Genomic DNA, 18,044 nt, shown 5'->3' on the forward strand with positions numbered 1-18,044 from the left:
TAGTTTGCTTTTTATTACTTCTGCCCACGATCATTCTCTTGTGTTATCTGCCCCTTTTGTGCATAACTTGTTTCTTTCTCAAATACTTTCAATTTGGTTTAGGATGTTATTTGGAAAGATGCAGGTTCGCTTTATTGGACACAGGGTACGAATTTAGCTCTTGAAGCACAACTGTGTTTGAAACATTTCTTTCGTGTAAAACTGGAGACCGGAAGTAATAACTTCTGTGACTGAGTTGGGACTGGGAAACCTGAGCTGAAATCCCAGCTTCCTTATTTGAGCAAATTATGGGGCCCTGGGCATATCACTTTACCTCCCTGTGCTTCATTTTCTTTAAAAGACACATTTGGAAGAATTTAGGAGTGATTCAGTGTGTGCCATAACCTAAAAACCTCAATCATATTTATATGGTTTAATAGATTATACTCTTGCCATAACTATAAACTGTAGACTATAAATAAGAAAAAAGCCTTTTCTGTTTAAGCACCAGGCTTTGGTGCTTGATCCGGCGCATGTCAGGCTCGCACCTTCACTCCCCTATTTCAGGAAAGAACATAAAACTCACGTCTTCAAGGAACATATCATCCGCGAACACCACACCAGAAAGCTAGGTTTGTATTACATAGATAACCGCACCAAAGGTTAAAAAAAAGTCTGCATGAGAGTGACTGATAAGGCTCTTGGAGGGAATACATTCATCTAGTGGCCTCCATTTTGTTTTTGAACATCAGGTAATGGGGACACCTGGTTTTGAGAAAGGTCATGGGATGCATGTGTGATTTAAAGCAACACCATATGTGGTAAGGGAGCTCCTTCCTATTGCAATCTCACTCAAACAGGGCTAAAGACTTGACATGTTCTCTTGCTTGCAGGGTAAGCTAGAAGATGGACGGGTCATCGACAGTTCGCTCTCCCGGGACCCTCTTGTTGTGGAGCTCGGCAAGAAGCAGGTTATCCCAGGTAGGTGTGGTGAGGGGGGCAGAGAGAGGCCCTGAATGAGAATGCTCATTGGCAACTAAGACTTGAATCACAGACTGCAGATCGTCCATAGTATATGTGCAGGTGCTTCCCCAGACCTGTGTGCAGGAGCCCCCCAGGACTGTGGTAAAGGTTTCCCAGGTCTCTTATGTGCTGGGAGCACTTGGGTGTCTGTTTGAAGAGAATGTCCAGGTGTCTTTGTGCAGGATACACTCAGGCAGATGTAAACCTGGAAGCAAGGATGTTCAGCTTGGTGGAGACCCACTGCACGCTTGCGTAAAGAACAATACTACGTTCTTGAGCCTTCATGCAGAGCATCAAAAAGGTAGCACATTTAGCGTAAAACAATTGGGAAACCCCTCTCCCCCTGATTAGAGATTTGGGCACAGGACAGTCTTCTCTCACATTAGTGGTGTGTAGTGAAAAGGTGCACTCAAGGGAAAGAAAACCTGTGCCTTTTCAAAGCTGTGGAAACTGAAGGAGGCAGTGAGCACTTCCCAGTAGTTATTATTTGCTGGTGCTTAGGAGTTTACTGGTTTTGGCTGATGTGCTCGCCTGAAACATGCTGGACACCCTGATTCTCTGTTCAGCCATCCCAGGCAAGTAACAAAGGAATTGGCGGGACACAGCAGTCTTTTTACCTTTAAGTAGTTGCCACCACTTGTTTCCTGTAGGCCACCCTCTCTTCACTGGCAATGGCAGTCTGCACACTAAGTATTGTATTGTATATTGGATTTATATAGCGCTTATCACCCAGGGGTCTCTTAGCGCTTGCCTTGGGAACCCGTCCTGGCTTTTCCCTGTGAGATAGCCCCTACAGGGCATCCCCAAGGTGAAAGCCAGGCATCCCGCCGCGGGGGGCCGTTGTGGAGATTAAGCAAGCTTAATGCCCAGAGTTGCAGAGTGTGAACCCATGATTAGGTCAGGCACCGAAGCGAGAATTATCGAGTCCGTGGACATTTGAGCTCAAGACCCTGCCGCGTCGGGAATTGAACCCTGGTCCCGGGTCTGACCTCTGCTTCAGGGTCTGCCTGCTCTAACCAGTGAGCCACACTTCTCCACAATACAATACAATACAATACAATACACTAAGTGTTCCAATAGTGCAGACACGGCTGGACATCAGAGTCCCTTTCATAAATGTACCTTTTGGTTGATGAGCTCCAGGTCTGTGGCCTTCAGCGGGTGGCTCTTGATAACTGTCAGTTCACACTCTATGACATACTAACATCTCTGAAGCATCTTTACTTAAGCTGAGGGACACACACAGCACCGAGGAAGGCCCCACTGAAGACTCTTCTTCAAATAGGGTTTACTAATCAGTAGGCTGGTTGCAAACACATAGGCAGTTGCTAATGTGGAAGACACCCATTCATGAGCTATGATGTTACCAGCTTAGTCCCTAGGGCTTCAGTGAGCGGACCCACTCACTACAGCAGAATACTCGGACTTCAAGACTGCCCCCGTACCTAGCGCTCACCTACCCACTGCGAAAGGATCCATGATTTATGAACAAGCACTGATCCCGCTCTGTGTGTCTCTCTCTTTTTCAGGCATGGAGCAGGGTTTGCTGGACGCATGTGTTGGGTGAGTTACAGAGATATAACCCTGACCCACAAGTAGTATCCGTCCTACCTCAACTATGGCATAAGGGCCCTATTACAAGCGAAGCGTTGATTATCTTGGGGTCAGTAACAGGATTATTGATCTGATTGGAATTGAGTCATGGAGCAACAACAAAGTTGGGGCTATTTCACTCGGAGTTTTCACCTCCTGCAAACAGGCAAATCCCCTAGCCAAACACCAGGAAACACATGTAAGAATGAGCAAAGTAGGTCTGATTCCGTCTTGTTATTTCCTAAAACCTCATAATACCCAATACTCTGCCACTGCCTCCGCTCCCCCTTGAAATACTGCCCCCACCCCGTGACAAATTTTTAAGGGGGGCCAAAGAAGGAAGTATTACCTGGTGTTTCACCAGCCATTCGTAATAAGGGCCAACATGTTGTATCCCCGCATGCCTGTAACAATGCCCTGTATTCAATTGTGTTTGTAAGAGACCATATCCTGTCCCTCCCCATATCTGTAAAAGTGCCCCGAATTCTTCAAACCTGTAACAAACCGTCTATCTCCACATACTTGTACAGTGGCCTGTACTCCTCATGCATGTAGCTATGCTTTACATCTATTGAGCCTTGTAAGGATGCCCCTGTCCCCCCAGTCAGTGTCCTGCAGCTTCCCATGTTTGTAACAATGTCCTTGATCTGGTCAGATGGGTAACAGAGGCTTGCATGGCCTCTTGATGGGGACAGTGGCCTCCATCGCCTCATGCGTGTAATAGTCCTCTTTCTTTTCAAGACCTCCATTGTGGGGCTCCTCATGCTTATAAAAAGGCCCTTTATGCTGTTACATCCATGACGCAGCCCTGCGTCTCTTATGTAGACAGTACCCTGTACATTATGAAGAGCGCAACCAGTTACTTATCTGTATTAACAGTTTCGCAGCTTGAAAGTCGTCTGTAATCACATGATGCTCTTTATTCCAGCATCCAATGTTTGGGTCTGGTAGTGGTCTGCAAGAGTTCCGAAACTGTAAATTCGTTGGATGTACCTATCTGCTGAGGAAAGTGGCTTGAATGTTTTCTTGTCTTTATACATAATGTATATATTTGGAGGTATTCGGCTCTAACCAGTGACCTTTCGCTTTCAAGGGTGTGCTCCTCGCTTGTAATGCAACTTTCATAATGACAGCACTTGTGTAGAAAAGTGCCCCTTTTTGCATGGTTACCCCTCACTTTTTGCCTGACATGTGATGCACTTTGTGTGCCCTGGGTCCCTGCCAATCAGGTTCCTAGGGCCTGTGTTCTTCCCCAAAACTGTCCCTTTGTACCCACAGTACACATCTCTGGCCACAGGTAAGCCTCTTGTAAAAGGTACCATGGGTACCAAGGGCACTGCGACCAGGGAAGGCATCCAAGGACTGCAGCACCTATTCTGCTTCCCTTAGAGGCCATGTACCATAAAACCCACACACTGACATTGCAGGCTGCGTGTTTTGGTGCAGAGAAAAGTGAAGAGCTGACATGGCACACCTCCCTGTGTGTCAAGCCTGCAACCCACTGCTTGGGGCCTAGGTTAGTCACCACTCTAGCACTGTGCACTAGCCCTCAGTGAGGGTACAGTGGTATGAGCCCTGTACCCCTACTCTGTATAAGTCATTCTTAGACATTGCAGGTGTAGTAAAGCCATAAAGAGTATATGGTCTAGGAGTTGGTCATTACAAACTCCACAGCTCCCTAGTGGCTTTACATAAACCTGGGAAGAAAACTTCTCAGCACTTTAAACCCACACTGCCAGTGTGGAATTTAATGTAAAATGCACTCAGAGGGCATCGTAGAGATGCCCCCTGAAAAACAACGAGCCCTGGTGTGGTTCCTGAATGACTGCCCGCCATGTGCCACCACCTGCCATGGTTCTGGACCCCCTGGGTAGAGGGCCTCCGCTCTCTGGGTCCAGAAACTAAGCCCACCCTGGGCAGAGTTGTCATGCCTCCTCCCCAGGATGGGCTGGGTCCACGAAGGGGAAGCTTCAAAGGCCTGCCCCCTTTGCAAGCGGTGCCCCCCTTTTGCTGCTCCCACCAACTGGCTTCCACCGGTTCTGACCCCAACTTTTGGTGGGAGAATCTGCGGGGAAACCAAGTTAGGAGAAGAGGCGTGTCCACCTTTGCCAACCCCACCCTTCAAGTGGGGAGGTGAGGTGAAGCACATATCTCAGTCCCCTCCATCTTGAAGATGAGGGGACCCAGCGAATTAGGAAGAGGCTCATGCCCCCTCCCACTGGAGGGTGGCATAATAGGGGGTGTACTCACCTCAAGGAAGTTACCCATCGGTCCTGACCTGCACACCCCCTGTAAAGGTCCCTAAATTTAGTATTTAGGGGCGACCCTGATCCTTGCCTCCTCACCTCTTCAAATTCGAGGGAGAAGGACCGAAGTGCTATGCTGACCCAGGAAGAAGAGAACAACAACTACTTTGGCCCCAGCCCTACCAACCTGTCCAGACTCCGACCTGACTACAGCGGAAACTCCAGCATGTCCAGCAGCCGCCCGGAGTACCTGTCTTGCACTCAACTTAGACTCTGTTTCCCGTGAGCAGCGGATTTTCTCAACAAAGACACCAAGACCAGAACCCGGATTCAGGTGGCTCTGCGGTTCTGCACCAGACGCCCACAGTCCAAATTTGAGTGGCCCAACAACACAAGGAGGTCTTCCCAGCGATCTTCACCTGGGATCTGGTGATTCTCAACTTCCCTCAAGCTTCAATCCAACGCCTGTAGCCTAACCTGAAGGAGCCCCCGACTGTGACGGGAGCTGGTAAGAAGAACCAGACGCCAAAAGACACCACTGCATCAGATGCCCCACAGCTTTGGGTTGTACAGCCGACAGTCCAGGCATCCTCGAAGAACCCAAGAACCCAACTTACCTCTCCAGCCTGGGGTCGCCTTCCTGAAGCCTCACTGACCGAGCCTGCAACATCTTTTCTGAACCGGAGATCTTCACTGAAACCCACAGGGTCCCGATGTCTCCTTGGCACTCTGCACCTGGCCGTCCCAGTGCCACTGATGGTGCAACTCCTGTGCTGATTGTTGGCCCCTGCAGTGCTGATCCTAACCCCAGGAGCGTTGCTCTCACAACCGAGTGGCCTGCTTGTAAACAGCCTCTGACCGAAGGCCCCCTTAGCCCCATTGGCTAACATTGGGCCCCTGCACTCTACACCAGTCCGCCCAGTGCTGCTAGTGTTGCAACTTGAGTGCCCAACTGGACCTTGGGGAACCTTGGTCCTAACCTCCAAAACTCCCTCTTGTAATTCCTTTACTTACCTGAGAACGGTGAATCCTTTTTCCCCCATAGGAACCAATGGTTAGAGTTTTGTTCCTAAAAATGTTGAGCTGAACTTGTGTTGGAAAGAAAAGTAACTATATTGCAATCTGACTAAATCTTTCTTACATTGTATTGTAGGATCACCGGTGTGGTATCTAAGCATACCACCCGAGCAGTCGATGTTATCCAAAAGTAACGCAAAAGTAATCAAAAGTAATTTCTATGTAATTTAAACTATTTTTAAAGCATAGGCAAGCCTGTAATGATTATAAATCCATTCCCAATTGCATTACCTTGTAAAGTTTTACAATTGCAAATACATTTTACCTAACTGTACCAAGTCCTGCTTGGTTCTAGAAATAAAACATAATTATACCTTTTTATACTTCCCTATTTGGTCTGGCTTCTGTCTCTGAGTGTATGTAATCAGTCCTTGAATGAGTGATGGCAATAAATGCTTAACACACCTTCTGGATAGGCCAAACTGCTTGCCCACACTACCACAAAGAGGGCTGTTAATACTTATCTAATTTAGCCTCTACCAGGGGTGTGGAATTTAATCAAATATCTACTTGTCCATGTGGAAGGTTGCTTCATAAATTTACTTGTCCTGTAACAAAATGTACTTGTCCCTTTTGTGCCTTGTAATGCAGCAACACATTATGGCAGCAATCTCATTATATATAAGAGCTCTGAAATATCCTCTCTGATTATGTCAGGGCTCCTTCCATAGTAGGGTTTAAATACTAGCAATTCCCTTATGTTGCCACGTTTCCACAGATCTACATACTGGTGCTGAAGGTAGTGGTAAGCAACAGTTCCAGGGTTGAATACCCTTTTGAGTCTGTGCAAACCTACTAACTTGCATGTTTTAAGGGTTTTCACTAACTCTTCTCTAATCTTTTCCCATACTGAGAAAGATTGGACATTTACTTTTGACAATAGCAGACATAAAACTTCTTCCAGGGATGGGAAAAAATGTAGTCAGAGGGAAAGTGAACTTGCAAACACTCAACTTTTTGCGTGAGCAAATATACACCTATTTGCTCTTGCTGAAATGTAGTTCACAAATATTTTCTAGGAGTACTATTTCTTGGCCTACTTGTGCAAAGTCTTGTAAATTCACAAACGTAGTACCTCTGCACTTAATGCAAGGCAATGGGTGCACTTTTGAGACTTTATTTAATAATTGAGCCCCTAATTAGGTCTGGCGTTTTGTGTTTATTAAAATTCTCTCTCTTGTCTATCTCTCTCTCTCTATCAGCTCGCTTCACTGTGAGTGACAGCATTCTGTTCTGTTATTTCACAAGGAGCATATCAACACACAGTCATTTTGTTCAGTGCTAGAAACTACTGTGGCAATGTGTGCTTTTCGATACCAAAACAATTTTTGCTTTTGCCAATCTTTGTTATAATGGTAAGGGGCCCGGCAGCTCCCACACCAATAATATTTTACAAAAACCATGCCAAAACAAGTCAGGCATTGACAAAACCAAAAGGATGACCAACTATTTCAGACCTACTGGCTTTATCAATGCTTGTTTGTTTTTATGTTTCCCATAATCTTATTAAAAATGTTTACACTGATTTTCCATGACAAAGTTTTGGGGGAAATACTAGCATACATCAACACATTTTACTAAATGATGTTGCAAAGAAATGGTGCCTAACATTTTACAGTAGTTTAGCGAAATGTTTTTGCATTTTTTTGTGAACATTATATTTTGTAAGCAAAGAATCATTAATTTTGCGTATAAGCTTCTGCAAATATTAGCATCTAATCAGAGAGCATTCTGGGAGCAGTATAAATAGCCTCATATTGAAAACTGAAAACGTGGGTACACACTTTTATCCTGGAGCAACTGTTGGTAGTGCTATCTGAGCTTACAACATTTACTTGGAGCGCTCACCCTAATACGGCTTTGCATTAATAACCATAAATACAAGTTTGAACAGCATTAACACATGGACACAAATATTACCTTAACTGCAGTCAATGCCTGTCCCTGATCTATAATGTGGTATTGTAAACTGTAGCCAAAGGGTTTGTGCTGTAGGGGGTTGGGCCTACTTGTCCTAAGTACAAAATACACATAAAAACATATTGCCCTTGACTCCAAACAATATGTCCCGGGCGTCGGGCTATAGGAATTCCACATCTCTGCTGTACTATCCAGGGGACTCCCTGTACTTTGTGCCCACTATACCTTACTTTGGTATAGTATTGAAAGAGCCAGCTTCCTACTACTTGTGATTGGTGTATTTTACAGTTTGCCCTTTAACATGTTTCTATTGTTCTACCACTGTGAGTCCTTTCATACATTTCCTTTTACAACCACTACATCTTTCTATTCACCTTCACTTGAGACCACTGACTGTTCGACCATTCTTGATTTGGTCTTGTGAAGTCTTTCATTTGGAATCGGATGAATTCATGATGCCATTATTCCCAGAAATGTAATTGCAGTTCCTACTGTCAGAGCCTTCTACAGTCCTGCAGTGCCAATGCTCTTCTTTTTGGGGCATACCACTATCAATTCTAGTTTTAGAGGTGTCCCATGACATTCTTTGCAGCGTTCCGAAGGATTCCTTCATGTTGTCTGTGAAATACAGTTGTTAAAGTAGGTTTACAGTGATTTCTACATTGTTTATATTGTTGTAGAAAACTCACCATATCCAGTTGTCCAAGCATGATTAGTCATGAATACCTGCCCTCCAGAGTTGTGCTGCCACTACCCCTAGTGTCTTTGGTAAGACTCCTGGAAGGCATTATCCCCACAAATAAAATCTTGCATTTGTAGGTAGTCCCTATCCATGTGTCTGTGATGGACTGCCACATTTGTAGATAGTCAATATCCATATGTCTGTGATGGACTGCCACATTTGTAGGTAGTCCATATCCATGTGTATGTGATGGACTGCCACATTTGTAAGTAGTCCTTGATTCTGTCACCTGCTGGTGTTAAATGTGTTGAGGGTGGCACTAAAAAGTCAATTGTTCAAAGGCGTATCTCCTGTATTGGTGGGTCTTCTTTCCTTGCCTTTGATGAGAAAAGGATTTTTGCCCTGGTTCTGATACCATTGGCTCTGACCTTAGAAGGTAGATAGACTAGACTGGTTCGAAGGCATTGTACTGTAGGGTAATCTACCCTGTCATCTTCTTGTCTATTAATTACCTCTGCAAAAACAGCCCCTTATTTGTAAAGCATCCCCCCCCCCATTGCACTGCAGTTTCCATCGCTTCTTTAATCTGTATAGACTTTGATCTACCATGGACCAAATAAATGCCATCCTGTAACTGGTTTCAAGTTTATTTAAGAATACAGAACTCCGAAGAGGTCCACTGAAACACGAAACCCTCAAAACAATAAAAAAGATTTTGTTTTGAAGATAAAATTGACACAGAAAAATATTAATCCCCAACAAGAGATCAGAGACTCCTAAAAGAAATCCAGCAATAGAAGAGTTTTCAAATTAAAAACATACAACATATTGTACAGTACAAAGTATTAAAGTGTCCTTCACGCCATTAGTGTTAGAAGATAAATAACATATGATAGTATATATAGCATGAAATACCATCACAAGATAACTAAAATCGCCCCTACAAAATAAATGTTAGCAGCTACTCCCTACATATCTAATGTATCTTAATATATATTAAAAAAACACCTACAAAAGTTAAACATTCTATGACAGAACATTTAGTTAGTGGGGGGGTCATAAAGAGATTCCATTACTTTTGAGGCCGAAAGAATAGATAGCTGTTGACATATTGGTCTTGTCGATTTTCGTCTGCACAATAACAAAGGTGAGCAAATAACTAATACATGAGTAACATCTTGGAGGCGGTTATTGCACAGATTACAGATCTGTGATGAACCATACCATTTCGCCAGTAAAGGATTTAAAGGGAGCATACCCTGCCTCAATAGTAACCAAAGCGACGCACTTCGTGCAGCAAGTTCCAAGAAATATAAGCCTTTATTTATCAAGCTGGAGTCAATAGTCTTTGGGTTACCCATCTTTAAAATACAAGCTTTTCTATCCCTTGAGAAACTTGAATCCCAAGTGGCCTGTTTCAGGATGGCCTTTAATTGATAAGGCGATAAATTAGAGATCAAGCACTGGTCTAATTGCAGCGAACCAATCGCAGACATTACATTTCTAAAAATTAATGACTGTTCTTTTAAACCTTCTAAAAAAGAATCGAAGCCAAAACCTAAGTGTACCATAATCACTCTTTGCCAAACCTAAGGCCCAGCGCACTACCCCAGCGAGACCCTGTGTCCAGATACTTCTCTATTCAAATTCTATCCTGAGTGCAGCCGCGGAACATGCTGAATTAACTGAGGCTAGACTTCTTAGAATTCGGCCTTCCGTTGCATTTAAAAAGCCCCATTTCCCTACATCGATCAATTCTGTACCATACTGCAATGAGGCAGGGATTTTTGCACGAAAGACTACCAATAAACGTGTAAAATGTATTTTTCTGGTATACCTATAAAGGGAGCCTAAACTTTTACCCTGAGAGTTAGCTTTAGAGATATTATGTTCTATATGGGCTTTATAGTTTAGGTTGCCACACACTATTTTTCCTAAGAAGGTATAGGATTTTACAAGTTCCAATTTTTGGCCGCCTTCAGACCATACAACATTTCCATACTTTGGCATCTTTCTCCCATGCATGCACATAATTTTACTTTTTGATATATTGATCTTTAGGTGGTGAGCTTCTGAGAATCTTTGGAGAGCCTGTAGACGACTATTTAAACCCTTAGGGGTTCAATCAAAGATTATTATGTTGTCTGCATTGAGTAGACACACAATCTATTTTCTCCCAATTGCCGGGGCGATGCCCTCACTTTGGGCCAGATAATCAGGGAGATTTAAAATAGAGAAAAAAGCAGGGGGCAGTAGCATCCTTGTTTTAATCCATTTGCGGTAGGGATAGCTTGAGAAGTACCTCTATTCCCTCCAATTAAAACCCAACACCAGGTATCCGTGTGGAGGGCATATACTAGCTCCAAAAGGGTGCCCGGCATACCCAAGTTTAAACGCTTACTCCACAGCAAATGACGATCTACTTTGTCAAAGCTGTGGAGAAGTCAATAAAAGTCATATTTTCCATTCCTCCTCAAATTTAACATATTTTTCATTTATTACCTGGAGGGCGGTCAAATTATCAATCGTTCCTTGTTTCGCCCTAAACCCAGTTTGCTCCATAGGTAAAATGTTATTGGCATCTGCCCAATCGCTAATTTGGGACATTTAGCGAAGATTTTACCCACTGTGTCAAGAAGCGTAATCTGACGATAGTTTTGAGGAAGGTTACGGTCTCCTTTCTTGAATAGTGGAACTATGATACTTCCCTTCCAGGTAGGTGGAACCAATTTTCTTTCATAACAATGCTCAAAAACCGGGCACAGGATTTTACTCCATGGTGTACTATTTTTGTTTTATGACAGTGGTTGGTATTTCATCTGGGCCCTTTGCTCCTGAAGTACGTATTCCCCTAATCATAAGTTTGATTTCTTTTTCCTGTAACTAGTGTGTCAATCATGTTTTCCTGAACCTCCATCTTGAAGACTTATAAATGCAACCAGGAATGTCTACAGAATACTCTTCTTGTTGCCTGCTTGCTGTAGCTGCTATGTTTAATACAGGCTCTAAGGACATATTTGCTAAGATTCAAATGTTTCCTTTCGCTTTTTCAGTAATTGGTTTGGCAGGTGTTGGAATATGACCTCTATCTCTTCTTGCTGCTCACATGCATATCTTTTGCGCAAGACATTTGAGTTGTCTGTGCGCCATTATGCAGCCATCGCTGTTTCCACTTTCCTGGCTGCTGCTGCCAAACACTTACTACTAGATGCCGGTGGGACCTGTGTGGCTGGAGCTTGTGTTATTTTCTGCGCTGTACTGATAATGAGCCATTCGAGTTCATACATGCCTTAATATATTGTGGATTTTGAAAAGATGGCTTATATTTCTTCTCTGTTGAGGGAGACTCTGGTCCATAAGTAGCTGTGTTTTGGCAAACTTCCCAACCTTGTTATAAAACTCCTGGGATTATGAGTAGATAATGGCTCTTTGTAGACACTGGGCTTAGTCTTGCCAATAGGAAGCATGATTCTACCTGTTTGACTTCCATCGGCACCCCAGAAGCACTTGATGATCTTTTGCCTATACTCTGCTACATTCACCTTTCTCCTTTGGTGAATTTTCCTCAGTATTCAACTATTTATATTACTTTTCTTTTAAAATTGTACATCAGATTTTCCTTCTCTGCATCAGGGGTTTGGGGATAACTTTCTTCTAGATGCTGAGTTTGTGTAGCATTCTGTTGATCCTCATCTTCCTCTGCACAAGGAGGTGTCATCCTTTCCCTTTGATTTAATCTTTCTGAATCGTCTCTCGGTCTTTTTATGTCTAATGGTTTGGGTATTATACAATATGCAATTGCTTCTTCAAAATAAGGTTTTTTTAATGAAGAAGAAAAGTTTTGGTCTTGATGTCTAGAGCTTTTCTCTTCTTTTTAACTTCCTGTGTCCTTAAGTGTGTCTCTCTCGTCTTCTTTATCATTAAAAGTCAGCATCTTCAAATTACCCATATCTTGTTGAGCGTTTGATGACTGCGTTTTTTTTTCTTAAATGGGTGATTCACATGGTGTATCTGGTCTGTCTTTTGATGTGCTAAAGTATAGAAAAACAAGTGACGGATGGAATTCTTGAATCAATCTCAGCCACTGGTAATAACTCGGGCAGCATCCCAATCCACCGTTATTTTTCTCACCATGCCACCTCAATTTGGACCCAGCTATATGCAAATCATTCTTGGTCCTGTTCCACCTGGAACAGTCCATTTGGAACTGCCAAGCCAGGTCCTCCCTGAACACAAATATAAGTAACATAGGACGGGTTTCGCCCTACTTATGGGCTCGTCAGCTGGGTACAGTTTGGTTCCAGTGACACAGTGTGCACTAGACCCAAGTCTTGGCACACCCGTCCCACTTAGGGGAACAAACTAAAGTATACAAAACAGCGATGGATGGAATGCTTGAATTAGGATTACATCCAGACTCAACCATTAGATGGCTGAATATTTCACAGTATGTTAATCTATGAGGATTCACACTGCAAACCCTTTATCCCATCTTTAATGCTTTATCTACTGCTTACTTTATTTAGGGACTGTAGGAAAGTGCCCCTTTTTGCATGGTTACCCCCCAACGTTTCGCAGATAACTGATGCTAACTTGAATGAGAGTGCCCTGGGTCCCTGCCAATCAGGTTCCCAGGGCCTTTGTTTTTTTCCCAGAACTGTACCTTTGTTTCCACAATTGACACATCTCTGGGCCATATGAAAGTCCCTTTTAAAATGTACCCCTGGAACCGAAGGGCCCTGTGACCAGAGAAGGCGTCTGATGGATGCAGCATGTATTATGCCACCATCAGAGACCTCTCACCTTAACACCCACACACTGCCATAGCAGGCTGCATATTTTGCTGCAGACCAAGTGGAAGAGTCGACATGGCACACATCCCTGTTTGCCATGCCCACCAGCACTGCCTGTGGCTTGGGTAAGTCACCCCTCTAGCAGGCCTCACTGCCCTAAGGCAGGGTGCACCATACCACAGGTGAGGGCATAGTTGCATGAGCAGTATGCCGATACAGTGTCTGCCATTCACAGACATTGTAAGTGCAGTGAAGCCATCTTGAGTACATGGGCTCGGAGTATGTCAACACAAACTCCACAGCTCCATGATGGCTTTACTGAAGACAGAGAAGTCAGACCCTGGCCCAGTGTTGACCCAAACCCCCGGAGACTGAACTCGAGAACCGCTTACTTAGCTGTAATACTCACCTTTATTTTTCCCATAGGATTGCAGTGGTCTCTCCCTGTATTGCTTGAAGTGTGATCCAAAATACAAAGTATCTCTTTTTGTACTGAAAAGCATTTCTTGCACATGTAAAGTATTGTTGAATGCTATACAAACCTATTGCCAGTAATTTGAAAATATTGCAATTTAAAAGTACTTACTTTTAACTGAGTACAACTTGGTTCCTCGAAATAAAAATCACTAAAGTCGTATGTTCTACAAACACAGGCCTGGAGTCAGTCATTGAGTGTGTGTTCCGGCCTTGTATGAGTATGGTCACCAAGTGCATTCACACTACCCTCTGATAAGCCTCACTGCTCAGCCCAGCTACCTCTAAATTGAGAGTTAGGTACTTTAACCCCTGCCATACCTATGGGTACTCACTGGACTCTGTGCACACTATAGCTCTTTTTGGTAAAGTATATACAGAGCCAGCTTCCTAAATTGGTGGCAGTGGTGGGTCTACGACTTTGAATTAGTTGGACTACTCAGCCAACACCTGAACACACGACAAGACTCCTAAATTGTCTTTAGATTCTGATTTTGTTTAATTGACAATTTTTTCTACATTTTCAAAAGTCAGTTAGGGTTTTGGTTAAGTCTCTTTGTCATTTTAAAAATAGCAACTTACTATAGTTAGGTGTAAAAGTATTTGAGAAGATTTTGACCTCTGGTAAAAAGATCCCCACTATTAGTGAAACAATGACTCATACACAGGACAAGGTTTTGGAGCTCGACCTCACCCCCTACCTTCATCTAGAGCTGAGTGAATTAAGGTCCCTGCGCAGAATAGTAAATATTTCCATGGGGTCTTATGCCTCCAAGTTCAAGCTCCAGGAGCTCTTGGGAGGATATACAAGGGACCAACCTTCTAAGGGGGGAGATCCCAACTCTGGAGATGCTGATGTTAGTGATTTGGAGGACCACCCCCAACTTCCCACACTAAAATAGGGAGGACAGGGTCTCTGTGCTCCTGACTCCAAGGGTAGTACTCACAGCACCTAGATCCCACACGGGTGGGTCAGGTTTTGATGAGATCATTGAGAAAAGCCTCTATAAAGAGTACATAATTCTAACAAGGTTGAACAGAAGACTAGACCTTGAGTCCAGACTCCAGGCTATAGAAAAAGACAGAGCAGAGATGGGCTTACCCCCCATCAGTAGTGGCAGCAACGTAAAACCTAGGGAAATGGAAATTTCATATGACCCTAAAATCCCCAAAGGGATTGCCCCAAAATGTGAGGATGGTAATCACCTCACCAAATAGTTCACAACCTTTGAGAGGGCTGTGGAAGTAGGCAAACAAAGAAGTCACATTGGAGAGCCTTACTTAGGGAACTGTTGGCTGGTAACTGCAGACAGACTTCTGACCCTTACTGGGGCAGATGATGAGTACTATGTCCTCATGAAGGTATCGTAGAGATGCCCCCTGAAAAATGACTGACCTCGAATGGATTGGCTGACTGGTCCCCAAAAGCTAGTCACCACCAGAGAGGTTTCTGACCTCATGGGGTGAGAACCTTTGTGACCTCGGAGGTCAGAAACAAAACCTGCTCTGTTTGGAGATTCTTCACACCTCCCCTGGAAGGAACAGCAACACTTGGCCGTGAGCCTCAAAGGCTCTCACCTGGTTTGGGCAGCTCCAACTAATAGAGATGCCAACCCCCCTGTCCAGGGACCACTTTTGGCAGCAGGACTAGCAGGAAAATTAGTAAATAGAGTAAGAATTTCCACCGTAGCCTGGCACACCCCTAGGGTCGCCAGGAGCTGAGGTGAACCCCTCTCTTAGAAATTCTCCATCGTGAACTGGAAAATTAGGCCCAATAGGAACAGGGATGTGCCCCTCTCTCTAAAAGGAGGGGGCACCCAAATGGTGTAGTCACCCTTCGACGACCTACGAAGGACTGAAGATCCGCGCAGCAGTGGAGAAGACGACAATGACTGACTTGGCCCCCCGCCCTACTGCCCTGTCACCTCCTCCAGCGACCCTGCTCCAAGGAACCGGCATGGCCCACAGCCAGCAACCTCAAGAACCCTGGAGGAGATAGCTGCTCTAGCTGTTTTGCACGAAACTATGCTTTGCCATGCCCGAGACTTGGGCGGAAGAATGGACGCCATCGCGGTTTCGCCGTCCTTGGCGGCCACGCCCCGACTCCACGGGACTGCCGGTGAATTTGCTGCTGACCCACTGGAGGACACTTCGGCTTCACGTAGGCACTGGGGACCGCCTGAGGTCTGTGCTCCTGTGCGGGCCGACTTGATTGCTTATTTGGATGTCACCTTGGGACATTTGCCTGGCCGGCGGCTGGAGATGGAGTGCTGTTTCTCTTTTTGGAATGGAATGGTCGTGTCGCAGCGATGGCTGGATTGTGTGACTCTCTTCTCCTGGTGGGCGTTGTCGCCTGTGAGCTTTGGGAATCTTCCGGGACCGATGTTGATATCATTTGTTCTTGACGGTTTACACTTTGATGGATTTGGATTATTGAACTCTTCCATGGTTGCGTCCCAGGCGAACCCACTTATACTGTACGGACCTTTGAGATTGTGCTCCAAATTGATTAACGAGAGGACTTCTGGCTGTGTTACTGCTAGACAGTGTCAGGGATGATGTGGGTCATGTCTATTGGTGCTAATATTGTTGGACGGTGCAGTGGGTATGTTCAATTGATATTGTATCGTGTTTATACTAGTGGTAGGTTATTCTCCAGTATAGTATTGCCTCTATTCTGGGCTTTCTGTGGTGTAGGGGTGAAGGGCGGGGCAGGGCGACACGATGAGAGCCCTCCTCCGCTTATTTTCTTTGCTTTTCTCCTTTTCTTTCTATATTTCGGGTTTCCATTAGGGCGACAGGCACGCGGCTGGGGGGGTAGGCCATGACCTTCTGCGGTTGTGCAGGTTGGGGGTAGTGGGATGGGTGTTCGTTTGTTCTTTGTTTCTATGGCCCTTTAGTCTTTCTTTCTCTTTTTAGTGTCGTCGTCGCGCATGCTCTTTGCGATATGTTTGGTGTTGAGGGGCGGGGGTTAGGTTTGTTACCTGATGGGGCTGCGCCCACCTTTCTCCTGCTTTGTATATCCTGCCCCCCCGATGACTCCTTCGTATTGTTGCTGTTTGCCGATATCCTGATTTGCACATTGTTGCGGGACTGTGTACGATTGTACGACACCTTCTTAGTTTCTTATTTGAAAAATGAACCTCTCGAATCCTGATTTTCAGCTGTTGTGTATGAATACAAGCTACGTACTGTTAACCTTTCCCCTGGGGGCCACACTGCTTTAACCACGCATAATGCTTGCTTTACTCCTGTGTAGCGGCCGACCGGGATGGTTGTAGGCCCATACCTGTAACTACATGCAACGTAAATAAAGGTTCAAAAAAAAAAAAAAAAAAAACCCTGGAGGACCTGTGCTGTCTTCAATAAAGACTCTTGTCTCCCGTGGTACCGGATTTGTCCAGCAAAGAAACCAACTCCAAGCTTCCAGATCCAGACAGATCCATGACACTTGCATAACTCTGCATCCGATGCCCACAGCCCGAGTCCAGGCCGCCCACTGACCCAGTGAGGTTTCCCCGGCGATCCGGACATGGGATCTAGCATTGGGGACGTCTCCTGTCCTCCCCCTCAACGCCTGCAGCCTCAACCTGAAGGGTCCCCTGACCGCAACCCTTTCTGGTGAGCAAACTGATGCCAAAAGACACCTCTGCACCCACCGCCCCCCGGCATTGTGGTGCCCAACCAATGGTGTCCCGTCATACACCCCTCCGACACTATCCAACTTACCTTTCCAGTCGTGGGATTCCTTCAGCCAACCTTTGGAAGCAAGCCTGCCGCACATTGCCTGATCTAGGATCTCCATTGGTTTCAACAATAATCCCAATGCCTCCTTTGCACTCTGCACCTGGCTGCCCCTGTGCCTTTTGTGAGGCAGTCTCAGTGTTCTTGGGTGGCAACTCCAGTGCTGATCTTAACATCCAGGGCCTGTGTACCTGACCCGCAGGAACTTACCTATAACCGGTACCTATTTGAGGTGCCCCCAGCCTCCTAAGGATAACACTGGGCCCAGTGACCTCTGCACCCGGCCGCCCCAGTGCCGCTGGTGGTGCAGTACCTATCTTGGTCAGACCCTGGCCCAGTGTTGACTCAACCCCCGGAGACTGAACTCGAGAACCGCTTACTTACCTGTATGTTTTTCACCTGTATTTTGTCCCATAGGATTGCATTGGTCTCTCACTGTATTGCTCGAAGTGTGATCAAATACAAAGTATCTCTTTTTGTACTGAAAAGCATTTCTTGCACATGTAAAGTATT

General features: G+C 45.1%; 1 protein-coding gene across 1 annotated transcript in view; it reads left to right on the top strand.

Moving 5' to 3' along the window:
* FKBP11 (FKBP prolyl isomerase 11) overlaps positions 1 to 18,044 on the top strand; it is a 52,821-nt gene that overhangs the window by 16,459 nt on the left and 18,318 nt on the right. The window contains exons 3-4 of the mRNA XM_086963725.1: positions 873 to 960; positions 2,532 to 2,565. Coding sequence (XP_086819851.1) covers positions 873 to 960; positions 2,532 to 2,565 — 122 coding nt within the window. The remainder of the gene's footprint in view (positions 1 to 872; positions 961 to 2,531; positions 2,566 to 18,044) is intronic.

Source organism: Lissotriton vulgaris, chromosome 1_1 (genome assembly GCF_964263255.1).
Source record: "Lissotriton vulgaris chromosome 1_1, aLisVul1.2, whole genome shotgun sequence".
In the NCBI taxonomy this organism is placed as follows: Eukaryota; Metazoa; Chordata; class Amphibia; order Caudata; family Salamandridae; genus Lissotriton; species Lissotriton vulgaris.